Source organism: Podarcis bocagei (genome assembly GCF_964188305.1).
Source record: "Podarcis bocagei genome assembly, chromosome: 4".
NCBI lineage: Eukaryota > Metazoa > Chordata > Lepidosauria > Squamata > Lacertidae > Podarcis > Podarcis bocagei.
In genome coordinates this window covers 7,478,433-7,505,640 of record NC_138128.1, presented here as the reverse complement: position 1 = coordinate 7,505,640, position 27,208 = coordinate 7,478,433, and the positions used below count along the sequence as shown (strand labels likewise).

The 27,208-nt window shown below is 42.9% G+C and overlaps 1 protein-coding gene across 3 annotated transcripts in view; it reads left to right on the top strand.

The window, feature by feature from the left end:
• The first annotated feature begins 1,479 nt into the window (after positions 1 to 1,479).
• LOC308584999 (cytochrome P450 2J2-like) overlaps positions 1,480 to 27,208 on the top strand; it is a 72,432-nt gene continuing 46,703 nt past the window's right edge. Inside the window, exons 1-8 of one of the 3 annotated variants that reach the window (XM_081190424.1) lie at positions 1,480 to 1,820; positions 6,270 to 6,432; positions 15,336 to 15,485; positions 15,674 to 15,834; positions 16,789 to 16,965; positions 23,007 to 23,148; positions 24,006 to 24,193; positions 24,701 to 24,842. In XM_081190424.1, the coding sequence (XP_081046550.1) occupies positions 1,665 to 1,820; positions 6,270 to 6,432; positions 15,336 to 15,485; positions 15,674 to 15,834; positions 16,789 to 16,965; positions 23,007 to 23,148; positions 24,006 to 24,193; positions 24,701 to 24,842 (1,279 nt within the window). In that variant the 5' untranslated portion in view covers positions 1,480 to 1,664. The remainder of the gene's footprint in view (positions 1,821 to 6,269; positions 6,433 to 15,335; positions 15,486 to 15,673; positions 15,835 to 16,788; positions 16,966 to 23,006; positions 23,149 to 24,005; positions 24,194 to 24,700; positions 24,843 to 27,208) is intronic. The other 2 variants (XM_081190423.1, XM_081190422.1) reach the window with 2 other exon arrangements.

The window sequence follows — 27,208 nt, the reverse complement described above, 5'->3', positions numbered from 1 at the left end:
ACAAATACAATGCAAGGGTTGAATATAGGCATTAATCATCAATAGATTAAAGGTTGGGAAAGGGAACACATGGTTGGACAGGTATGAAAACCTCCTTATTAAACTATTACTAGTGATTGATATTGCTGGACAGGTATGAAAACCTCCTTATTAAACTATTACTAGTGATTGATATTGCAAAACTTAAAAGGGCATAACAATTCCGTAGATGTGGTCAACCATGCATTAAGAACAGGTCAGGGTATGATGTTTCATGAACTCAATGTGAACTGAACATTCTAGGGTGGATGAGCAAGGAATGCTTCAGCTCTGAGCGGTTTGCCAAACTCGTGTGCAGAAGCAGAACTTCCCATCATCACTGTAAGGATAATAGGTAGTCTGAATTGGGGCAAGGCATTCTCATGCACGCTTACAATGCCCTGTGACCATTATGTGGTGAATGCTTTGGGAATGATTTGAAAAAAGGAGCTCGACTATTATATGGTGGTGACCATTAGGCAGTGGAATATGTAGGACACATTTTGAATATCTGCTGCCAGAGTTTCCATTGGATCCCTCTCTTCATTCCAGTATTGTGTTATTATGCCAACCCAAAGATCCTGAAATCTAGTACCAGCAGCTACCGCTATAAATACAGGAAAGTGTGTGTGGGTTTCTTATCATAACCAGCTATGAAGCAGAGGGCCGGTCCACCCACAAGGCAGGCTGTGACAGCTGCCTTTTACAGCAGAATGCCAACAGGAGGCATCTCTGGGGGTGTGCTGCCTTGCCATCTGAAGAATTAGACGAGCGACCACAGACTTCTTTCCTTATGACTATGAGAAAACATTTAAAGGGCTGTCCAGAACAAAGGTTCTCTATTATTGTTGCACTCAACAGGAAATGGGTTACCTAGGAGCGAAGAACTAGGGGCTGAGGTCCCTTCAGTGCCCCTCTAAAATATGTGAAGGAGCCTGGCTCCGCCAAAGTTCATGGCAATTGCCATTCTAATGGTGGACGTGAGCCACATTATGTGATTGATTATGCGAGGTGGGGCTCACTTGCCCCCTTCCTCATATTTTATTCAAGTTGGCACCCCTGATGGATTGCAACTAGCAAGTGCTCTGTGGAAGTAGCAATTGTACTGCACTGTGGTTCGATTCAACTGCAGGTAGAAGTTTGTTGACTTTTGCAATTGTAATGCATTTACTATCTCGCCCTCATTGCTGGATTAATAAGAGCTTGATCTCAGAGTTCTTTCTGAAGGCTTTGACGCCTACATCAGATTGGTACCTTCCCAAGGCATAGGTTACAAGGAGTAGCAATTCCATAAGAGGGAAAGATACCCATATTAAATACCAGATGACTCTCGGGGTACTGGAAGTAGATCACAGTCTCTTGGGAGTTCAATGTGCCTGATATAAAGCACACTTCATCACATCTGCGTGACACATTAAAATGATTATAGCGTTTGATTGTACTAGTGTTTGATTGTATCACATTCCAAGTCTACTTACAAATGGTGTCGCACCCCTTGTTGCTTATTTGTTTTCAATAACTGAGCATATAAAAACAGAGAATACTGCTGATGTCTTTAATGAAAGCAAAAACTCCTTAGAGAAAGAGAATTGAACCTGACCAGGCAACCTAGAAAAATTTAAGGAGAAAGAGACAGCCAGAGTAGGATGGAGGTATGGGCACTTCTGATTGCTCTTCCGATTCTGCACTACCTGAAACAGCTCTGGTCACGCAGGCATTATCCTCCAGGACTTCTCCAGCTTCCTCTCATTGGAGCCATATGGAGGTTTGGATTCAAGATTGATGAAAATACTCTCATTCAGGTACTTATTGCTTCGTAATAACTCAGTCTGATGCCAGCAATTGTTTTATCTATTTCCCCCAACAATTGTGATATTTCAGCTTCAACAATAGAATGGGTTAAAATGGGAAATGCCATAAGCCTCCGTTGTCAGAAGCTGTAAGCAATACAAATAATAGTAATAATGTAAATAGTATTATTATTAATACTGAAAAGCACAAAACCATAAAAAGTTTAAAATGCGCATTAAAAACTACAGATCAAAAATATTTATTGTATACTGTTAAACTGAGGAAGGAGGAGAGAACACCCTCAATGGAAGAATGCTTTATGAAAATCTTGGAATATGCAGAGAGGGCAAAAATTGATAAAATATACAAATTTAGAATCTTTTAAAGAAGATTGGAAAATCTTTCCGGTCTATATAAAAAGTTATTTCTCATATGCAAAGACCACAGTGGGGTTTAAACTGTAAGAAAACAGCAGAATATATTAAGAAACATGTTAGAGAGGATGAAATTAGATAAGATGGAACTTTAAAATGCAATTGTATGTAATTCGAGTTATAAACATTGATATTGGGTGAGTGGGAAATCACTTGATTTGTTGATTTGGACTATAGTGGTACCTTGGGTTAAGTACTTAATTTGTTGCGGAGGTTCGTTTTTTTAAAGAATTTTTATTAAATTTCCAGTTAACAAACCAATCATATCACATTAATTCCATATTATACCAATACATAATAAACTCAAATATTTAGCCGAATTTTAAATTTTTGTTGGGGGTACCCATGCTTTGAGTTCAGAAAGGGTCCAATCATCTCATATTTCTGCTGCTTTGATGTTCACAAGTCCCATCTTTCCATCTCTTTGTTGTTATCCTTTACAAATCCCGTCTTCCAATCTTCTTGCTGTTAACATTTTTTTTCTTAATAACCTCTGAGTTATCTCCACAAGCGAGTTGAAGCAAACATTATTATAGTCCTGTGTGGATTTTCATGCTGACCCAAAAGTCCTATTCAAACGGCATGCACCATTTCAGCAGTTCCCATAAAATACAGTCTAAGCATCTGCTCATTAACCTTCCCAGACCAGTTGCTCCATAAATCAGCCTTTCCAGGGGAGTTCTTGCCAAATCAAACGTAGAATTCAGATATGATAACAGAACAGTGGCTCCCTCCCCCTTTGACTGTAAATCTTGCAACAAAGTCAGTCTCATAATGGCGGTTCCCAATTAGAACTGCGTCATCCAAAAGCCTTTCGTTTCCTTTCCAGATCTTCCGCAAAACAGAGCCTTTAGTTGATAATTTCCACACAGTTTATTTTCCCATCTCACTTGCTATCAATCATGTGGCGGTTCTTCTTGGGGAGGGGTTGTTAGGTAAATCATATTGAAAAAGAGACAAGTTTTCCCCCCCTTTCCGATCCGTTTCAACATACCGACATAGTTGTGATTCTTTGATGTAGTCTTCTGTTCAGTCCAACCCGTCACTCAGCTTCTCAGTGGTCAATTTAATTAGCAATCATTACACCCTTTCCTTCGCTCAAAACATGTGCATTTACTCTTCTCCAATTATTTATCTTGAGCAAGGCAACTAGGATCGCAATCAGAAGTAGCGTCCAGGAGATCCAAAAACTCACTTGAGGGCTTTCCGTCCAGTGCCCCCACCCCCTCCTTCTTTCGAACTCAGGGGTGATTTATTGGCAACAGCGGATGAGGCAGCATTTTCCCATCCCCTGGGAAAATTCTGGAGGCTAATTTACTCCCATCATTAGCCTCTTAACCTGTGCATTCTTACCCTGAAACTGTTCTTAACCTGAAGCACCACTTTAGCTAATGGGGCCTCCTGCTGCTGCCGCGCCGCCACAGCACGATTTATGTTCTAATCCTGTAGCAAAGTTCTTAACCCGAGGTACTATTTCTAGGTTAGCAGTGTCTGTAACCTGAAGCGTATGTAACCTGAAGCGTATGTAACCCGAAGTACCACTGTATAATTGTTGAGTAACAAATGTAACTTTCTATATGGAAAATTTCTATATTCCAATTGTTTTGTTAATTGGATTATTATTATTATTATTAACCACCCAATAATAAGCCCCCACAGAAAAAAATCAGATTTTAAAAGGGCATAGGATGTCAATCAAATCACCCAAAGGCCTAGTTAAAAAGGAAGGTTTTGCCAGGTGAACTTCCCTGGCGAGAGAATTCCACAGATGGGGAGTCACTGCAGAGAAGGCCCATTCTTGTGTTGCCACCCTCTGGACCTCTTATGGAGGAGGAACACAAGGAAGGGCCTCAGAAGATGATTTCAGGTCCGGGTAAGATAATATTGAAAGAGGCAGTCCTTGAGGTATTGTGGTTCTGAGCCATTTAAGGCTTTCTAGGTCAAAACCAGCACTTTGAATTGGGTCCAGAAACTAATTGGTAGCTGGTGCAGCTGGACCAGGAGTGATGTAATCTGCTCTTGTTCCGGTGAGCAACCTGGCCGCTGAATTCTGCACTAGCTGAAGTTTCCACACTGTCTTCAGAGGCAACCCTATGTATAACACATTGCAAGTAATTTTACCTTGAGGTTACCAAGGTTAAGAAATGTAACTTTCTATATGAAAAAAGAATAAAATATTATTACAGAAAAAAGGCAGACCACAGCATTCATTCACAGCAGCCTCTCAACAGGTACTAGCCTCCATGCGCTATTCAATCTTTTTCACTCAAACCAGAAGCACTTATAAAAAACAAACTATAAACTAAAATACCAAAATTTTCTTAAAGGATCTCTGCGGTAAACTAGGGTTGCCATTTTTTAGGAAATTGTTGAGCTTTTTTCATTGGGTTGCCGTACATCTGGGTGTTCCCTGACATTTTGCCGATTCCTGTCAGGACATGTCAGGAATTTTCCTGATGTATGGCAAGCCTACAGTAAGTGCTAATCTCCAGGTAATACTTTCTCCAAGATTACAATGGCAGGGCTGTGAAATCAGCTCCAGAGAGTCATTTAGAAAGCTGTGAAACTAATGTCACTGGGAAATGAAGTCTTGCTACCACTTACAAGTTGTCCCATAGAAAATACAACAACATTTTATGTTGCCTTGTGTTTCCCCCTGATTTCACATAGCTACCCATGCTGCCATTATCCTACTTTGTATGGTTTTGTGCTTTTCAGTATTAATCGGAATCTTGCCCCTTTATACTAGTTTTAACGTGTGTCGTTCATAGCTGCTGGTTGAAGGGCACTCATCTCCAAAACACATTGTGTAACACAAGAAGCTGAATTAATAAAACAGCTTATCACATTATGTTCTTGATCTTGTCTTCCTTTTGCTCTACTGCATGTTGCAACATGGCCTAGAGCTGGTATGTCCAACTTTCAAGAGACTGAGATCTACTCCCACTATAAAAAAACTGGCGGTGATCTACTAAATTTGTTGAGCTTTTTTAGGGAGCCAAAGTTGTTGAGCTTTCAGGAGGGTTTGGAGGGGCCCCTAGATCTACCACAGACACAGCGTGATCTACTAGTAGATCCCGATCTACATGTTGGACATCCCTGGCCTAGAATGCTGTGTACTTCTCCCCTTCCAACAGACGGAAGGGGAATAAGTTAGATTGGCAATGAAGCAGGAGCACATCAGCCTTTCTCAGCAGCAGCTCACGTGTAACTAGAGAAGACAAGAGACAAACAGAACAGGCACCTTTCCATTGCCTCCTCCGCAAGCATTAACTCTTTGCCAGACCATAGTTTAGTTTATTTGTTTGTTTCTTAAATAAAATTATGAGCTTTTTCAGCGAAAACTCTTCAAAAAATACAAAATTACTCAACCATCGGATATGAACATATTAACTTTTAAAACATTGGAATTGGTAATAATCTCTAGCCCAGACATGTATCATCTTAATTCCTTGCCATAGATTTGCATGGTGGTGATGCTCCTGCTGTAACCCACCATGGGTCTGAAACCTGACCCAGGACTCTAGCCCAGCCTATGCCAACCTGGTACCCTCCAGATGTTTTGGACTACAATGCCCATCTGCCCCAACCACCATGGCCAATAGTCAGGGGTGGTGGGAGTTCTAGTTCAAAAGCATCTGGTGGGCTACAGGTTCCACATCCCTGCACACACAAAGATTGTGGCAAGATCATTTTCTGGCAATGACTTGTGCATCTTCTTGTCTGTCACAGGAGGGCTGGTTACTATGAACTGTCTCTGCTGCTCTGATCCTAGGCAGAGGCAACATAGCTAGGAGGGAGTAAAACAAGTGGGTTGGAATCATGGGAGGGAGGGAGGAAGGAAGGAAGGAAGGAAGGAAGGAAGGAGGGGGGAGGAGGAGGAGGGGAAAGGATGATAGGAAGAGAACTGCACATAGTGAGAAACTGCAGAGGTGAGGGAGGATGACGTTCTCGTATTAAGCTGAAATATCCAACTGCATTTTTTGAACACATCATTCCTCTCTTCTCTTTTGAACCAAATGGTAGCTGGGACAGAAACATGGAAATATTTACACCATATGGTTTGGACATCTACCCATTGTAGTACTGTCTGGATTCCAAGCAGTGAAAGAAGCGCTCATTGACCACTCTGAAGAATTAGATGAGCGACCAGAGACTCCTTTACTTAGGACTCTGATAAAAGGGAAGGGTAAGTAGTGAAGAATAACAATTTCTACTGGTATTTTCTGAAGATGAAACATTTAAAGGGCTGTCCAGAAAAACAGAACAAAGGTTCTCTATTACTGCTGCACACAACAGGAAAAGCATTACCTAGGAGCCAACACCTAGGGGCTGAGGTCATTCAGAGTGGCTAGTCCTCATGCTATCAAATGACACGTTCATTTGGGTGCATGAAAACCTGGCTTCAGTACGTGTGAAGATGTGATTGATTATGACATGTCTAAGAAACACAATACACTGCTTCTCTCAACAAGCTCTTCCACATGGACTCAGGTGGTAAATATAACATGTGAGCTTTGCAATCACATAGATACTATCATCATTATAAATTATGAATTGCATTTTGCATGTATGCCGCAAGGCAACTTACAGAGATATAAAAGCAGTTTAAACTATGAATAATCATAGTTTAGAGGTCCCGGGCCCTAAGTAAGTCAGATTATCCTCCACCAGGGCCAGGGCCTTCTCAGTGATGGCTCTGACCTGGTGGAATACTCTGTCCCATGAGACCAGGGCCCTGCAGGATTTAACTTCCTTTCACAGGGCCTGTAAGACAGAGCTATTCTGCCTGGCTTTCAATTTGAACTTAGCCTGATCTTTTATTCGCCTTACTCCCCTCCCCTCCCCTTTTTATGAAGATTACCTGCTCTGGGATCCCACAGCTAATTCTCCCCTGGTCTCCTCTCTGGCCCAAATAGGACTAATTTAGCCAGCTAGCCCTGGTGATCATCTAATATTGGCTGGATTTCCCCCCTAAATAGATTTTTGAATTCTGAATTTATTGTTATTCATGTTTTATACTGTATTTTATGCTGTTTTTGGCTGCATCAATTAAGTGTTTTAAATTTGTTGTTAGCCACCTTGAGCCCAGTTTTCTGAACTGGGAAGGGTGGGATATAAATAAAAATTTATCATTATTATTTATTATAAAAGATTTTAAAACAGTACAAAAATCAACAACAACTAACTATGGGTTTAAACAAAACAAGGTATACACCTATTGAAGTGACCTTTGTACACGACTGGGAAAGCTTGTTGGGGAAAAAATGTCTTCCTCTTTTTTGGAAAGTACAGAGTCATATTCTGAATGCAGTTCCAAAGAACAGGGACAGTCACTCTGAAAGACACAATGTGAGTTACTGTGGGGCTGGCTTGCCCAATAATTCCCATCACTAACTCCACAGTTTATTACTGGTGCTAAGGGCTCCTCCAGAAAACATTTTTTAATTGCACATTCATAATGATTTGTGCTCATAATACTGTCAAGGTGGTTATTTCCAATTCCATTGTCAATACTATTTATGCCTGCAAAGATTTTGAGGTGATCATACAGTTTCACTTCCATTCTGTCACATCCTTTAACTTTCTGCTGAAAACTACAAATGCACAAACTTATTTTTGTCCCACTTTCGTTGCAATGTAGATAGTTTCCGCAGACAGAAATAATGCAGTAGTGTTCAGGCACCGTTGCAGAAGAATTAACAAAGCAGAATATATCCACCATTGATGCATTACATCTTGTCAAGAATATGGTGCAGAATTCACCCTCAGTAAAAATCCCAAACCTGTCTAGTTGGACCAGTAGAAGTAGTAACTGGTTGACATCACACATTATATCCTTAAAAACAGTGTCGAAAAATTGGCTGAATTGGGTTTATTTGGTTTTCCATACTTTTTATTGAAACTTTTCAGCAACACTAACTAAACAAACAAACAAAAAAGTAAAAGAGAGAAAGAAATGCCAAGCCCTGTCTCAAAGGTAGATCTTATAGGCGAAGGGGATCGAGATATGGATATGCTCGTACCCCTTCCAATCTGTGCCTCATCCCGAGGGACGAGGGTAGGGTGAGCAAGGATTACTCACCTCCATCACTGGTGCTGTGCTATGCCAGGTCTATAGGCAACAAAACCGCCACCCTGCGAGATTTCTTTACCTCGCAGGGGGTCGACCTGGCTTGTGTGATGGAGACATGGGTGCACAAAGGGGAAACAATTACCTTACGAGAGATGGCGCCCCCGGGTTTCTCCTTCCTCCACCAGTGGCAGACTGTGGGCCGGGGGGGAGGGGTGGCATTATTAATCCGGGAAGATTGTCAGTTTAAGGGCTCTACCATCGCCATCGATCTCAGGCATTGAATGTGTTGGCCTAGTGTGAGGCTCCAAGGAGATCTTGGCTGTCTGTCTGGTGTACCGGCCACCTAGCGCACCAGCAGCCACCCTGTCAGGCCTACTGGAGGTGGTGGCCGGCTGGACATTGGAGTTCCCTAACCTATTGGTATTGGGGGACTTCAACATCCATGCTGATACTACTCCCTCCTCACAGGCTCTGGACCTGGTGTCTTCCATGGCGACACTAGGGCTCTCCCAGTTTGTTTTGGGCCCCACACATCAAGCAGGCCACAAGCTGGATTTGATCTTTGGCGTAGGTATAGATGTGATCATGTCTCCTTTGATGAAGGTGCCATGGTCTGATCACTACGCTCTGAAAGCCAGGATTGACTTTCCACCCCCACCCTGCTTAGGTGGCGAGCCAATTGGGCTCGCCCGCAGAGGCTGATGGACCCTGATAGGTTTCGCCAAGCCTTGCAGGACCTTGCTCCTCCTGGCGACTCATTGATTGAGCTTGTTGAGGGCTGGAATATCCAGCTCCTGCCAGCCATTGATGAGATCGCACCTAAGTGCCCTCTGCGACCCCGCAGAAACCGGGCTTCCTGGTTTACCGAGGAGCTCTGGAAAATGAAGCAGGACCTCAGACGGCTAGAGTGAGTATGGCGGGGTGCCCGTGACGGAGCCTCAAGAACATCTTTTAGGGCTTTTATGAAAACCTATGAGATGCCGGTGAAGGCTGCTAAGAAGTCTTACTTCTCGGCCTCCATTGCATCCGCTAATTCTCTTGTTTCTCCGCCATGGCCTCCCTGCCAATTTGGATACAATAAAGGAACTGGAGGCCCCTCGATTGTCCTCGGGTCCAGTATTGGACCACTTCGACCGGATATCCCCAGCCGATGGGGACAGACTCCTCCGAGCTGGAAAGCCCACCACCTGTCCTCTCGACCCGTGCCCGTCTTGGTTCATTAGAGCGTGTCCAGATGAGGTGCGGGCCCTCCTAGGGGATATCATCAATTTGTCCCTTGGCACCGGGACATTCCCAGGGGAACTGAAGGAGGCAGTGGTGCGCCCGCTCTTAAAGAAAACATCATTAGATCCCTTATATCTAACCAATTACTGCCCGGTTTCGAATCTTCCGTTCCTGGGTAAGGTGATTGAGAGAGCGGTTGCTGAACAGCTTGATGGGTTTCTGGATGAAACATCAGCTCTGGATCTATTCCAATCCTGCTTCCGCACTCATAATGGGACCGAGGCAGCCAAAGGAACTTCCCTGTATGAGGTTTACAATGCATTTAAGTGCGGAAGGATATCAGTAATAAAAATGAATGTGAAGTTACTTTCCAAAATGTATAAACTGTTGCTAGAATGGTATGCTAAAGATGAATAAATTAAATCAGTGATGATACAATAGACAAGAGATATTGGGCATAATATACCATTCTCATCTTGGGAAAAGTTATGGAGACCCTGATAGATTCCGCCAAGCCTTGCGGGATCTTGCTCCCCCTGGCGACTCATTGACTGAGCTTGTTGAGGGCTGGAATATCCAGCTCCTGGCAGCCATTGATGAGATCACACATAAGTGCCCTCTGCGACCCCGCTCTTAAAGAAAACATCATTAGATCCTTTAGATCTATCCAATTACCGCCCAGATTCGAATCTTCCGTTCCTGGGTAAGGTGATTGATAGAGCGGTTGCTGAACAGCTTGGTGGGTTTCTGGATGAAGCATTGGCTTTGGATCCATTCCAGTCCGGCTTCCGCGCTGGTCATGGGACCGAGACGGCTCTGGTTGCCCTAACAGAGATCTTCGTAGACAGCTGGATCGAGGCGGGTCAGGGCTGCTGATTCTTCTAGATCCATCAGCAGCTTTCAACATGGTTGATCACAAACTCCTGGACCATCGCCTTGCTGACGTGGGGATCCAGGGCACAGTCCTTCAATGGCTGTGCTCGTTTCTCTCTGGTCAGGGACAGAGGGTGGCGCTTGGGGGGGAATTGTCATCGCGCCACTCCTTGGTGTGTGGAGTACCTCAGGGTGCGATGCTCTTTTTTTTTTTTGAAATAGATTTTTATTAAGATTTTAAAGGTTACAAAAGATAATAAAAAAACAATCAAAGAGAAAAACAAAAAAAAACAATACATATACAGAAAAAAACATCATCAAAAAATAGAAAGAATAAAAAAAAACAAAAAAACTCATCAAACCTTTAACTCACTTGCTTACATTCACCTATTTCCTTGACTTCCTCACGCCTCCCATTTTTGTATTCTAATTCAATTAGATGTTCCAGCAAATCCTTGCAACTTAGTTTTTATCCTACTAATTTATCTTAACTTACTATAATTCCCCTCTTTATATTCTAATTCACCACTTTTCCTTCCTTTAATCTTATTTCCAATAATACTTATAATCTATACTTATTCTAAAAACATTTCCCCTAAGGTCAAAAAAAGATTCAATTCCACGATTCCCCCATTTCTCTTTAAAAATAAAAAAGAAAAAAGAAACCAGACAAATTATATACACTTTAAATTCCCAATTTTTCCACCAGATCCCCATCCCGGTTTCAGCCCCTAGCAATAGTTCCATCAATCTCCAAAAACCTCAACCCGGAGATCTCAAGTCCGAGGCTCTTAAGTCTCTTTCGAACCTCCTCTGCCGGTCTTTTTGATAGTCTTTGATATTAAAAGCCAAATCTCGGAGCAGCTCCAACCCAACAGTAATCATATTCCTTCCTGCCAAACTTCCATAATTAAGGATAGGGCCTGTAAAATATTCCAAATCTTGCTTCACACTCTTTTCAAATCCAAAGACCCCCAAATATCCAACCTCTACCTGGCTCAGATTTATATCCCAGAGGTCATTTGCTCTCCACACAGGGAGCTCTCTCCATCCTTCATTCTCGAGGATGAGCCAGGCTTCCATCTCCAAAAATTTGCTTCTCCTAATTGCCATCATGTAAGGCCTCCAGTTGTAGTCCACCATTTGTCTCTGTAGGGCCACGGCTCCCCCTTTCATCACTTCAGTCATGACAAGATTCTCCTTTTCAGGTTTTTCAATTTGTTCAATTGGCCGAGGTTCCCACACCGAGTTCTTGTCCACTTCTTCACCAATGCCCATTTTTATTCCCAATATTGCTACATTCGTAGCCATAGCATTTATCTGATCGTGCAGCTTTCCCAAGAGATAAAATGTCCTGTTCAGCTCGCACTCAATTTCCTTCCCGACTGCCATCCTTACACAGTCCAAGGTCAAAAACTAGTTTCTCAGGGCTTTATCTTTAAAAACAATTTCCCAGCTGGTTCCTTGTAACAGTATTCCAAAGCTCCCTCTAGAGGGATTTAAGTTTCCTTTCACTCCTTCCTACACAGACCCAAAGGTCCCATATGTTAAATTGAAACAGTTCCTTGCTTCCTTTTAAACGTAGAGTTGTAACCAAAACGGGCAGTAGAAACAAAATCCTTCTTTTGTATCTTGTCAGCAGACTTAACAGCTGTCAAATTTCTCTATTCACCATCAGCGGGCTCTCACAGACCACTCCCGGGTTTGGGGAAGTGGCACTTCAATTCCCAAATTTTTAACCTTCTTCTACAGGGTCCCCTGCTTTCAGAAAAGGTATTGATGATAGTTTCAATCCATGGAATTTAAATCCTTTACATAAAATTATTCACGACCTCAGTTAACAGGTTCTTTGCTTCGGTTTATTTACAGAAAGGGGAGGCGGACTTCCTGTTTGAGCCTTCCCCGATCAGTACCATTTTTTTTTTTTAAAAAAAACTTTAAATACTTTAGAGTCCAATTTCCGTTTACTCACGGAAATCCAATTGTCCATAAGAAAAAGTCAGCGCTCTCCGGCAACAGCTACGCAGCTTCACTCCATAGAAATAGCGGTCGATTCAAAACACCACGCCACTCACCCCACATCACTTCGGAAGCCCCGAAAAGGGGTTTCCCTGTGGTTAGGGGGGGCGCTCCTGGTGTCAGCCGAATCCCACGTTCCCAGGCTTCATCCGCCTGGGATTTTTAAAAGGTCTCAGCCTTCGCCGCCGCGGCACGACCCGAATTCCACAGAGCGGGTTCCTCTCAGTCAGAGGAACACCGCCATTGCCGATGGCGCTAACCTGGAAGTCCCAGGGTGTGATACTCTCCCTGATGCTTTTCAACATCTTTATGCGCCCCCTCGCCCAGCTTATCCAGAGTTTTGGGCTGGGTTGCCATCAGTATGGTGATGACACCCAACTCTATCTGTTGATGGATGGCCATCCTGACTCGGCCCCAGAAACACTGACCAGATGTTTGGAAGCTGTGGCTGGATGGTTACGTAGGAGCTGGTTGAAGCTAAATCCTTCCAAGACAGAGATCCTGTGGCTGGGATGGAACGATATGGGATTGGGGGGCAACTCCCATCTCTTGTGGGGGTGCAATTAGTGCCAGCACCGTAGGTGAAGAGTTTGGGTGTAATCTTTGACACCTCCCTTTCCATGGAGGTGCAGATTGCAGCTATAACAAAGGTGGCATTTTTTCATCTCCGCCAAGCTAAGCAGTTGGCTCCTTACCTCTTTTGCCCTGACCTAGCCACTGTGATCCACATGACGGTCACCTCCAGACTGGATTATTGTAACTCGCTCTACATGGGGCTGCCCTTGAGACTGACCCAGAAACTCCAGCGGGTGCAGAATGCTGCAGCGAGACTCCTTACGGGGTCCTCGCTGCGAGATCACATTCACCCGGTGCTATACCAGATGCACTGGCTCCCGGTGGAGTACAGGATTAGGTTTAAGGTGCTGGTTTTAACCTTTAAAGCCCTATATGGCCTAGGACCCTCGTACCTACGGGACCGCCTCTCCTGGTATGTCCCACAGAGAAACTTATGGTCTTCAAATAAAAACATCTTGAAGTTCCCAGGCCACAGAGAGGTTAGGCTGGCCTCAACTAGAGCCAGGGCTTTTTCGGCTGTGGCTCCGATCTGGTGGAATGCTCTGTCACAAGAGACTAGGGCCCTGCGGGACTTGACATCTTTCCGCAGGGCCTGCAAGACAGAGCTGTTCCACCAGGCCTTTGGCCAGGGCACAGCCTGACTCCCTCCTTCGGCAATCTTCGTGGAGCTCTGGCCCAATGGTTGCCAGTGGTTTGCTTTGAATTAATTTTATAATGAATGATTTTAGAGTGTTGTGTTGTACTGTTGTACTGTTCTATTGTTGTTAGCCGCCCTGAGCCCAGCTTCGGCTGGGGAGGGCGGGATATAAATAAAAATAAAAATTATTATTATTATTATTATTATTATTATTATTATTATTATTATTATTATATCTTGTCTCACACAGAAGGGAGTGGACCCTCTCAGCTCTCACCTGGGTGCTTCACTTTCTTCCCCCAGTCTCCCATCCTGGGAGATCTTTCCTTCTCTGCCTCTCACATAGGGTCTTTCACCAGCCAGATATCACCTTCAAGTGTGTACCCAATAGTCTTCCTCCATTCCAGTATGGTGACTTTATCTCCCCAAAAATTCCAACCATTCCTCCATGTTTTTTTTAAAAAAACAAATCCTTCATTTCTATTTAAACAGGAATCTCTGCACAATATACAATATTAAAAAATAATCCATAGTTAATTACTTGTTGTATATTTATTATTTTACACCCAGTTTTATACCATACTGAGGTCTTATTAACAACTTACTCTCCACCTTAACAGTCTGCCTTGAAAACCTGCATCTGTCTCCTTAATAGAGGAGAATATTCGTTCCCACAATCAGAGAGGTAAATTTCACTTTGCAGTTGGCATTTACACCAAAGGGGCGAAGAAGTTAAAAGTAATATAAAATGAGAATTCTTGGCCATTGGAATAACATTAGGAGTTTAGAATATTTCTTAGTTGCAAATAATAAAAACATGCTTTTTGTTTTGTTTTCTGCCTGTTAATAATTGCCTCTTCTTGTTCCAGTGTATAGCTTGCTTTCCAAGTGAAAGTTCAATTGGTAGATTTATATCCTGGCTATCATTAATCACCACATAATCATCTCTGTCAGGGGAGTGTCGGCAGTAGACATTTAGTCAGCCATCTTTCTTCATGGAAGTCCCTTAACTGAATTGGGTTTGTGATTTGAATTTACTGTTAGTATTTAACATTTTGAGAAAACTCAGGTGATACCTGCAAGTTCACTCTTTGTTGCAGAAATCACCACTGTTTACATAGATAAACCCAACTCCCTTCTCAGCTTTGCTAGGAATAATTGGTGAATCAAAGCATCTATTTTGCTGATAAATGCTTGCTTACAAAAAGCTAAATGTTGACACTGTACAGCAGGGCTTTCAGTAGACTCATGATATGCTCTGGTGTGATCTGTTGCTCTGGCTGAGAAACTGACCCACCAGGTTAGGGTGGCCAGAAGCAAGTTAAGTCCTTTATCCTTCTACAACACCTGCCATCCATTTGTCTCCCAAATGAGAAGTGAAATTTGATCGTGACGGCCTTCCATGGAAAAATCTAAACTTGTCGACATCACACTGTATCAGATACCAGTTTTCTCTTCAAAAATCAAAATGGTAGAGCTGTCGAGAAATCTCACTTTTTGCTGATACTGTAAAGTGCGGATGCATGTGACGTCATTCTGCGCGTCTGCACATGTGTGAGCGGCAAAACCCTGAAGTAACCTGTTCTGTTACTTCTGGGTTGCCATGGGAGGCAACCTGAAAAGATTTAACCCAAAGCGACTTTAACCCGAGGTATGATTGTTGTTATTTCTCACTGATTTTCCATAGGTATTGGATTATCAAATGGTCACACCTGGAGGCAACAGAGACGCTTTGTTGTAGTTACTCTGCGGAAGCTGTGGCGGGAAAAGAAAGGCATGGAGCAGCAAGTAGCAGAGGAGGCCCATCAGCTCGTGGAGGTTTTTGCACGTTCAAAGGGTATGTGATGCTAAGTGATGGTGCTGAGCTCACATATGAAGATATATTTGTCCATTTTAGAAAGGGATGTGATATGTTTTTTGGGTTCCTAATGGAGATTCCAGCAGTTTCTCTTGGCCACCATGAAACCCCACTCTCAGTATGAACTGGACCAGCTGAGCTAACATTAGTATATTTTTATTTTGCAGGACAACCACTTGACCCCTCCTTGCCCATCGCTACTTCAGTCTCCAACATGATAAGTGCTGTGGCTTTTGGGCACCGGTTTGCTCTTGAAGATGAAAGGCTCCAGAAGCTGATGGAAGCCATAGATTTTTCCCTACAATTTACATGTAGCTTTGGTTATGCTGTGAGTAGTCATTTCCATTCCTGCCAAACAGGTCTCCCAAGGGCCTTAATACCACGAATCAGTATTCTGATAGAGGGTTGGAGAAGTGAGATCAGGTTTAAATTGATCTGAGATAAGGACCACTTACTATCTCACAGCCTGATCCATTGCTCATGATTATCATTGAGATAAAAAAACATGCACAACCCCCCCCCATAAAACAGCAACAAAAGAAGACTTTGTCCACCACAGGGGACACTTTAGAGGGAAGATGGGACAAAAATGGAAAAATGACCTTGAGAACAGATCATCTAGAGCCCAGCAAAGGGAACAGAGGTGAACAAAATAATCTTCTCAAGAAGGGAATTACATAGTTTGTTGCCATCATAGAAAACTAAATGTGTCTACTCTATACCCACCTAGCAGTGGCATCCATGGTGAGGCCCCTGCAGCGACCACTTGGCTGGAATTTTTTTTAATGAAAGAGAGACCAGCAACTCAAGCACTATCGCTATTGCTGAGGAAAGGAGCCCGCTTCTGCTAAACCCTTTCCTCACATTTCTACATCCATTCCTAATCTGTAAAAAAAAAAAGTACTCATGAAACTTACGGTACTTGAATTTTCCCCCATCCCTATTCTCCACCCACCTCCAAGTACCACAAAAGGGCAGTAACTTGTTCCAGGAGAGGTCCTGAGATTGTGCCCAGTTTTGAAATTATGCCGGGGGGCTGGAAAAATATTTTGAGCCATACTTTTCTTTCACATTTTCAGCTAGGGATAAATCACAGAATCCAATCATTGTGGGATTCCAGAGAAGCTATAGATACCTTTCTTCTTCTTAGTGAGACTCAAACTAATATGCTAGCCCTGAAGAATAGTGCAGATCATGTTTTTTAAAGTGCTAATCCAAAGCACAAACGGTGTGACCAAGCTTCCTCATGGTAATGGCAGCATTTCTGCTCTCTTTCCTTTAGCTTTATGAAATGCTCCCATGGCTCATGAAACATCTCCCAGGGCCCCACAAGAAGGCTTTCTCCTGCGTGGAGATGGTGAATTCATTTGCAAAGAAGGAGATAGAGAAGCATAAGGAGAATCAGTCTGTGCATGAGCCACAGGATCTCATTGATTTCTATCTACTTCAGATGGAGAAAGTAAGTATCTGCTTGAAAGCGAATGCTGCTCATCCAAGGAATCATTATATTCCATGTTATGAGTGAATACTAATCCTGAAAAAACAGAGAGAGGAGCTTGAGGGAAGTCTTTCTTTTTGGGGAGGGGAAAATAGGGGGGATTGAGGATGATATGTTTTTGATTAATTGTTATGTTGAAATCTTTAATAAAAAAATAAAAAAATGAATATAAGTGAATACTAATCTCTTGCCAGGACACCAATAGCTCTCTCTGCCCCCCCCATTCCCTCATAGTCATTTTAATTGCTAAAGTGAGTTGGCATCCTTCCATAGGCATCTACTAAAATAGCTAGGAAAGGATAGATATTTTCATGTACAAATGTGAATGCGAATGAGTATCTGCTTCAAAACTGTAGGCAGCTCATTCAAGGAATCATTATATTCCCTGTTATATGTGAATACTAATCCCTTGCTAATCCCTGCGGGACCTGACATCTTTCTGAAGGGCCTGCAAGACAGAGCTGTTCCACTAGGCTTTTGGTCAGGGGGCAGCCTGACTCCCTCCTCTGGCAATCTGCACAGAATTTTGCTTAACGGTTGCCATCAATTTGATTTTAATTAATTTTATAATGGAATGTTTTTAGAATGTGGGATTATTTGATTGTTGTTAGCCGCCCTGAGCCCGGCTTTGGCTGGGGAGGGCGGGAAATAAATAAAAATTTATTATTATTATTATTATTATTATTATTATTATTATTATTATTATTGCCTGGAAACCAGTACAGTGGTACCTTGGTTCTCAAACCTAATCCATTCCAGAAGTCTGTTCCAAAATCAAAGTGTTCCAAAACTGAGGCATGCTTTCCCATAGAAAGTAATGGAAAACAAATTAATCCATTCCAGACTTTTATAAACAACCCCTAAAACAGCAATTTAACGTGAGTTTTTCTATCTAACGAGGCCATTGATCCATAAAATGAAAGCAGTAATCACTGTACCGTACTATAAAATAAATAAAACAGTATTGTGGATGATAAAAATGAAAATTAAAATTCTTTCTTACCTGCACTGATGATAGTCATTGTTTGGATGGTGGGTTTTTATCCATTTCCGTAGTCACACAGTCAATCAATCAATCAATCAATCATAAAATGAAGAACAAGCTACAGTCACAGAAATGAAAAAGCCACACAAACAAAAACGATTTTTTTTTAGCAAAAACAAAAGCACCAAATATAAGCTCCAAATATCACCTCATGACACTTCAATCGGAAATGGAAGGCTTTGATTACAATGGGGGGGGGCACAAATTAGCAGCGCAACAGTGAAAATGGAAGCTCAGGAGCACATTCAGATTCCGAAGCAAAGTTCGTAAACTGAAACATTGACTTCCAGGTTTGCAGCATTCAAGTTCCAAGTTGTTCGGGAACTAAGCTGTTCGAAAACCAAGGTACCACTGTGTCTTTTTTTCTGAATCTCAGTTGAAAATCGCATTGAGTTCCCTCCAAATATTTCTCATAGTCAATTTAGTTGCTCAAGTAGGTTGACATCCATCCATAAGCAAATATAGAAATGTCTAGGAAAAGTGAGTGTATAGGAGTGGAAACTTAAGTGTATTATGGGGTCTTGCTTTGGAGCATTTTTTGGATTGATGTTTATCTGACATTCAAATGTGGACTGAGAAAACAGAAAATCCAAAACAAAATATTCTTAAATTAACTATGAATTCAAATCCCTGTCTCATCCATCTTCATATACTAGAAAGGACAAAATATATTTTCATCTTTCCCTCTTTGAACAATGCTTATTATGGTGACAAAAGAATGGTTAAATAGGTTTAGTGGGAAGTGCCATACCATATTTCACCACATAATTGTCACATTTTTTATGCCAATTATTCTTTTCAAGAAAGGGAGTTGCGACAATTACGTGGTGAAAAACTAAGGCATGACCCTTATGCGAGGAAACAGTTTTTATTACCAGACATACTTATGGTAACATTGCTTGTTACTTGTTACTAACTGTTTTTGGTGTTATTAGGATGCACAGAATACTTGTGAACAGGTAAAGGTAGTCCAAATCAGGCCTCAATTCTGTCACCTTTTAAAAAGAGATTGATAATTTTAGCATCCCTAAAGTCTGCTGGATTTCGAAGCTGGATTTCAAAGAGGCAGAGGAACCAGAGACCAAATTGCAAACATTCGCTGGATTATGGAGAAAGCTAGAGAGTTCCAGAAAGACATCTACTTCTGCTTCATTGACTATGCAAAAGCCTTTGACAGTGTTGACCACAGCAAACTATGGCAAGTTCTTAAAGAAATGGGAGTGCCTGATCACCTCATCTGTCTCCTGAGAAATCTCTATGTGGGACAAGAAGCTACAGTTAGAACTGGATATGGAACAACTGATTGGTTCAAAATTGGGAAAGGAATATGGCGAGACTGTATATTGTCTCCCTGCTTATTTAACTTATATGCAGAATTCATCATGCGAAAGGCTGGGCTGGATGAATCCCAAGCCGGAATTAAGATTGCCGGAAGAAATATCAACAACCTCAGATATGCAGATGGCACAACCGTGATGGCAGAAAGTGAGGAGGAATTAAAGAACCTTTTATTGAGCTCAACATCAAAAAAACGAAGATCATGGCCACTGGTCCCATCACCTCCTGGCAAATACAAGGGGAAGAAATGGAGGCAGTAAGAGATTTTACTTTCTTGGGCTCCATGATCACTGCAGATGGTGACAGCAGTCACAAAATTAAAAGGCTCTTGCTTCTTGGGAGAAAAGCAATGACAAACCTGTTACGGAAAAGGAGCAATGCAGCAGCGAGCTGCAGCTGGCTGGAAAGCAAAACAGGATGTAAATGTTTGGGACTGTACCGTGGGAATGAAGGGGCAGTCTATTCACTGTGCTGAGCACCGGATGTTAGCTCAGAGTGTCATTTGACCTGTACTGGAAGTACAGGGGTGGAGTTTGTCTCTCTGCTGTTGGAGTCTGATGAGAGCAGACACGTTTCTCTGTACTGCTGCAAAGACAGAAATAAAGACATGTAAATACACCTCTGTCTATCTCTTTCCCCTTCCGGCGGGAGGCAGGGAGGAGGGAAGAGTGGTCTGTTCTTCTCACGCTTGAGGAGGATCGCCGATAGTGACCTAGCCTGTATCCTGCCGGGAAACGCAGACAGGGAGGTCAACAAGGAGCTCAAGCCGGGTGCCTGGAGAGTGGCCAGTTTCTCCTGATAAGCCTCTTAAAAAGCAAAGACATCACCTTGCCAACAAAGGTCTGTATAGTAAAAGCTATGGTTTTCCCAGTAGTGATGTATGGAAGTGAGAGCTGGACCATAAAGAAGGCTGATCGCTGAAGAATTGATGCTTTTGAATTATGGTGCTGGAGGAGACTCTTGAGAGTCCCATGGACTGCAAGAAGATCAAACGTATCCATTCTTAAGGAAATCAGCCCTGAGTGCTCACTGGAAGGACAGATCGTGAAGCTGAGGCTCCAATACTTTGGCCACCTCATGAGAAGAGAAGACTCCCTGGAAAAGACCCTGATGTTGGGAAAGATGGAGGGCACAAGGAGAAGGGGACGACAGAGGATGAGATGGTTGGATGGTGTTCTTGAAGCTACCAGCATGAGTTTGATCAAACTGCGGAAGGCAGTGTAGGACAGAAGTGCCTGGCGTGCTCTGGTCCATGGGGTCACGAAGAGTCGGACACGACTAAACGACTAAACAACAACAACAACAAAGTCTGCTGGGATTTCTTCTCTCTCCCAGATTTTTTCGATGAGCTTGTGAAGTTGTTGTGTAAGTTCAATTCCACCCACTTTGAAGACTTCAGCAGGTATTCTGTCAGGTCCACTGGCTCTGTTGTTTTTCATTTGGTTAATGGCTGTACACAACTCTCCCAGATTAGGAGATACTGCAAGCTCATCTCTAACTTGTTTTTGAAGAATTTGTGAGAGGACCTCAGCAGCTATGGGGGAGTTGCGGTTAAGGAGATGTTGGTAATGTTCTTTCTAGTGCAGTGCAGTAGCTTCTTTATCTTTTAGAAGTGTGGTACTGTCTGCTGAGCATAGGGGGCCTATGCCATGATTTATTGGCCCATACATGGTCTTTGTGGCTTTAAAGAAATTCTGTGCATCATGAGTGTCAGCTAAGCGCTGGATCTCTTGAGCCTTTTTTTTATCCACCGGGTGTTTTTTAGCTCTCTGGTTCTTCTTTGAACCTCAGCCTTAGCATTGGCAAAGGTTTCTTTCTTAGTGGCACAGTTTCTGTCTCTTTGTCAGATCTGAAAGGCTTTCCTTTTCTTGTCAATCATGCGTTCAATCTCACTGTCTTTCTCATCAAACCAGTCCTCGTGTTTCTTGGTTTGCTAACCGATAGTTTGTTCACAGGCTGCAATAATGGATGTTTTTAGCTTGGTCCAGTGTTCCTCGATGTTATCAGGGAATTCTGAAAGCAGATGGTCCTTAAGAGTTGTTTGGAAGCAGATTCAGAAATTTGGGGAAGTGGCAGGATTTAAATTAAACAGGATAAAACTACCAGTTAAAAATTTGAAGGAGGAAGAAAAAATGGAGCAAAACATTGAGATAGAAGTCCATAAAAAGGTTAAATATTTAATATTTAGGGATATGGCTAACATCAAGAAATATAAACTTATACAAAGACAATTATGAAAAAAAATTGGCTTGAGATAAAAATAAATTTAGAAATATCTCTCACTGTTAGGAAAAAGAGTGGCGGTTAAAATGACTGTGCTGCCTCGTCATAGCTCTGGTAAGGAGCACATCACGGAAATCTTTAGCACAGACAATAACATAGTCTAAGAGGTGCCAGTGGTTTGACTGAGGATGCCTCCATAAAGTCTTAAATTTATTTTTCTGTCAAACGAGTGTGTTGGTAATAGTAGCCTGTTGGCTTTTGGTGAGTTTACCAGAAGTCTGGTAGGGACTTCTGACAGGAGCTTTACAATATTGTTTTTGATAGCGAAGCCTACCTCATGTATTTGACCTTCTTGTTCAGATAGACCTTTCCAGAAGAATGTGTAGCCTCCTTTTTCTTCCTTCAGTTGTCCCTTGCCTGCTCTTTGAGTCTCTTGAAGCACTGCAATATTGATGTTAAAACGTCACATCTCTCTTGCAATGATGACAGTTCAGGATGCTCATTATCTGTGTTATATCTGTCCATATATTCCATGTTCCAAAGTTCAATTGTCTTTTACCACCGCTGGGTGGTGACACCACTGGGCGTGGTAATCCAGTCAGGGAAAAAGAGAGGCAGACTATGGTTAGGGCACCTTTTCTAGCCCCTCCCCCTTTTTGGAGTGAGCAGAGTAGATCCTAAAAAGCGCTGCTCAGTCATGGATACAGCTGCCGAGCTGCTCAACTGCCTTGTTCCTTGAGTCAGAATGACTGAATCTGTATCCACCGCCCATGTGCTTTTTCATGACTAAGGGCTTCCAGATTTCACAATCCTGCCCTTGTTACCATATGCTGATCACCATGGAACTTTGGGTGTTTGGGTTTGGGATGGGTTTTTTGGAAGACGCCTGTACATGAATTTGTTTTATGTCTGTAGATCAGTGCACACTGACCAATGAACAGTCTTCGCAGTAAGGCTCTGTTCTGATGGCATGAGTTCTCATGGCGACAGGTAAATTCTTATCTGCTGCAGCCTTCGTCCACATTTACAGCCGTTGTAACATACTGCTTGTTATCACCCACCTGTTCTGCCGTTGATGACTTCTTGGATCATTCTTTGTCTAGCTCCTCCCCTTTGACAGTACCGCCTTGGGTGACCCTGCTGGGAGTACGAGATTCCCAATGGCTTCGCTCACAAGGGTTATGGGAATTTGCAAGCCCACTCATCACAAAAAGGTGATGATCCAGCGAGTGAGGGCAGCAAGAGTAAGGGGGGGTGGCAGCAGCTTCCCATTTCACCTTAGGCACTATAAGAGGATACCCCAACTCTCATGAAGCATGTGTGGGTGGTATGGTAATAAGTGGGGGAAGGAAGATAAAGTGTAAATGACATGTCATTCCTCCATTTTCAACACCAGAGCAGGAATGACCCAGAGTCCACCTATGATGAAGAAAACTTGGCCCAGTGCATTTTTGACCTCTTTATAGGAGGGTCGGACACAACTAGGAGTTCTCTGCAATGGGCACTTCTCCTCCTGACAAGTCATCCAGATATCCAAGGTGAGAGAGGAGAGCCAGGGCTTCTCTTGACCACTAGGGTGGAGCATAGTTCTTTAAAGGTTTCACATCGGAAAGAGTTAAAAGTGAGTTTATCATGTAAATTATGGAAGGTAAACGATATTGAAATAAGCTAAATGTTTTTGACTTTCATGTCTGGAAATATATTTTTCCCACCAACATTTTCCTTCATAGTTTCTAGAACCTATAATTAACAGATGGAAAAAAGTAAAATGCCCAGAAAGCTGGGACTGGGGGGAAACCATGGGCCTTGCCCTAAATTCACTGAATGAGCAGAATAGTCAAGTAACAGAATAAAATGTCTCCAGGATGTTATCTGTGAGATAAGTGACTGAGCCTCATTCCTGCCTCTCCATGCTCCATTACATGAGGGATGCGGGTGGCACTGTGGTCTAAAGCACTGAGCCTCTAGGGATTGCTCATTAGAAGGTTGGCAGTTTGAATCCATAAGACAGGTGAGCTCCTGTTGCTCTGTCCCAGCTTCTGCCAACGTAGCAGTTCGAAAGCATGCCAGTGCAAGTAAACAGGAAATATTGAGGGCTGGGGGTGGAGGATGAATATATGACAGCCTTTGATCCCAGCCCTTCAGCAAATCCAGACAGTTCTGGCAACCAGAAACTACTGAGATGAGCTTCTCTTCCAACCTTTTCTTACCTGGGATCTAAGCGGGGAAGAACCATATAGACTGACTTAAACTCTTTGGAGGACGAGGTGGGCTTTGAATGCAAGAACCTGGGACTCATTCACAGAGATTTGTGGAATATGTTCAAGGGAAATAAATGTCCAACTGAAATAAAATGCAGTATTAACAATAAACCTGTTTCCATCATTCTCTTCAGATAAAATGCACAAGGAAATAGAAGATGTCATAGGTTCTGCTCACTCAATCTGCTATCAAGATAAGAAGAAACTGCCCTACACCAATGCTGTGATTCATGAGATGCAGCGCTTTAAATTTTCCAGTTTTTTTGGGTTCCCTAGGCAATGTACAAAGGATTTGAAGCTGCGTGGTTTTCTCATTCCCAAGGTATAACAGTGTGATACAGCTGCACTCCTGTAGCCCAAGAGAAAAGAGCAGCAGAAGGTTTCATATTGAGAGATGCAGCCAGCCATACAGGAACTTCCTGTCTATTCAAAAATCTGAAGGGCAAGAGCAAGAGCTCCATCTGCAGACATGTTTCACCATTAGCAAGTGCCATTCCATGGGACAATTGTGGCAGGGGAGGAGCATGTAGTGACCAGAAGTCTCAGCCTTCTTGTGAGCTTTCATTTTAAAAGAGGTGGGGGAAAGTCCCCTTGTGTTCCTGCCTGTACAGAAAGTTTTTACAGTAATGAATACAAAGCCACCCACCAAAATAATAATAATAATAATAATAATAATAATAATAATAATAATAATATAATAATAATAATAATAATAATAATAATATAATTCAGATCAGTCTCTGCAATGATTAGTCTTGGGATAGTGTGGGACAATTAAAAAAAAGTATTGCTATGAATGCATTCCAAGTCACTTGTTTCTTATTCGCAGGGGACTATTATTATTACCGATCTGCGCTCTGTTCTTCTTGATCCAACACGATGGGAGACACCTGCAGAGTTCAACCCAAATCATTTTTTGGACAAGGATGGACAATTCGTGAACAGAGAAGAATATCTGCCATTTGGTGCAGGTAAACGCAGAAGACCAAGCTATGTTGTGATCTGTAGATGTGCTTACTGGTCTGCCTCCAGGAAATGGCATGAGCTGCAGCGGGAGTGGGCCAGAGCAGAAGGAGCATCTTTCTGGCTGGAGTGGCACTGCTGGTCAGCAGAATGGGGCAAAGCCATGGCAAGTTAAGGGGATCTCTAGGTTGGTGGCTTGGGATCAGAGCCATAGCTAGGTGATCTTGCGCCCCTGACAGAACTGTCCAGATTGCGCTCCCTTGTTGTTGTTGTTTAGTCGTTTAGTCGTGTCCGACTCTTCATGACCCCATGGACCAGAGCACGCCTGGCACTTCTGTTTTCCACTGCCTCCCGCAGTTGGTCAAACTCATGCTGGTAGCTTCGAGAACACTATCCAACCATATCATCCTCTGTCGTCCCCTTCTCCTTGTGCCCTCCATCTTTCCCAACATCAGGGTCTTTTCCAGGGAGTCTTCTCTTCTCATGAGGTGGCCAAAGTATTGGAGCCTCAGCTTCACGATCTGTCCTTCCAGTGAGCCCTCAGGGCTGATTTCCTTAAGAATGGATAGGTTTGATCTTCTTGCAGTCCATGGGACTCTCGAGAGTCTCCTCCAGCACCATAATTCAAAAGCATCAATTCTTCAGCGATCAGCCTTCTTTATGGTCCAGCTCTCACTTTTATACATCACTACTGGGAAAACCATAGCTTTTACTATACAGACCTTTGTTGGCAAGGTGATGTCCCTACTTTTTAAGATGCTGTCTAGGTTTGTCATTGCTTTTCTCCCAAGAAACAGGCGTCTTTTAATTTCGTGGCTGCTGTCACCATCTGCAGTGATCAGTGCGCTCCCTAGCCACAGACAAATTACTGTATTTTTCGCTCTATAACACGCACCTGACCATAACACGCACATTGTTTTTAGAGGAGGAAAATAAGGGAAAAAACATTCTGAATGAAACAGTGGACGTATCATTTTTGTGCTTCATGCTGTGGCCATAGACATGTGATCTGATGGTGAATTTGGGGTGACCCAATGCAAAAATCCTGAGAATCCCTGTGGATCCATGCTTTGTAACCACGTTTTTGCACCATTGCAGCCCAAGGCAACAGTGGGTGCGTGATTTTTGGGGGGCAGGCTGTAGCCATGGACATGCTATGTGCTCTGATGGTGAATTTGGGGTGACCCAATGCAAAGATCCTGAGGATCCATGTGGACCCATGCTTTTTAACCACGTTTTTGCACCATTGCAGCCCCAGGCAACAGTGGGTGTGTGATTTTTGGGGGGCAGGCTGTAGCCATGGACATGCTATGTGATCTGATGGTGAATTTGGGGTGACCCAATGCAAAGATCCTGAGGATCCATGTGGATCCATGCTTTGTAACCACATTTTAAGTGGGGAGGGAAGGAAAAACACAGAAGGGACAAGGAGCACGAGAGGGGTGTGCAGAGAAGCAGCTGGCTAAGAATGCAGGAGAGGGCTATAACGTGAGGAAAGGAAGGCAAAAGCTTCCCCCCACCCACCCACACAAGCCAGCCAGCGGTCTCTCTCTCTCTCTCCCTCCCACCTGCATGTTTTCCGGCTGCCTGATATTTATTTTTTTTAATTGCCTTGACAGAAGAAAGCATTTTAACTGCATTAAGAACTATTTAGCAGCGAAACCTAAGCTTTGCCATCCCTTAAGAGGTACAGACACTGTAATCTTCCAGATCGCATGAATTTACAGGCAAAAACACTGTTTAAGGATTTTATCCTTTTAAATGGAAGAAAGCATATTTGAATGCTGTGTGTCCTCAAAAACAAAAAGCAGGAAGTCAAATCAGAATTTTAAGCTGAACCTGTAATCTCTCTTCCCTTCACAAACATTGTTGCCTCCGGAGCATGGAGAGGAGTTAGAAGGATGCTCTGCTTCCCCTTCTGCTTTCCTGGAGGGGAGGGGCTTGCCCTGCTCTTTGTTCCGTTTGAGCAAACACAGCAACGAAACAGAGAGGGTGGGCAGTAAGACCCTGAGGCAGAATGCAGGAAAGCAGCCACTTCCTCTTTTCAGGTTTCCCTTCTCCGAGACACGATTTGATTTTTGCCTCCACTTGCGCCATTTGGCTCCAGGGACCACACATTCGCTCAATAACACGCACAGACATTTCCCCTTCCTTTTTAGGAGAAAAAATCTGCGTGTTATAGAGAGAAAAATACAGTAGCTCTTATTTCTGCCTCTCCTCCACCCCACCCCACCCTGTGCCATTCAATTCCCCACACACTTCACCTTGTATTGAATTCTTTCCCAGAAAATACAATATTTAATTTATTATTTCTTAATAAAAGGTTTCAGGAAAGCAAATGGCATTTAGATGGCAGTTGACAGTTTTTTTAATG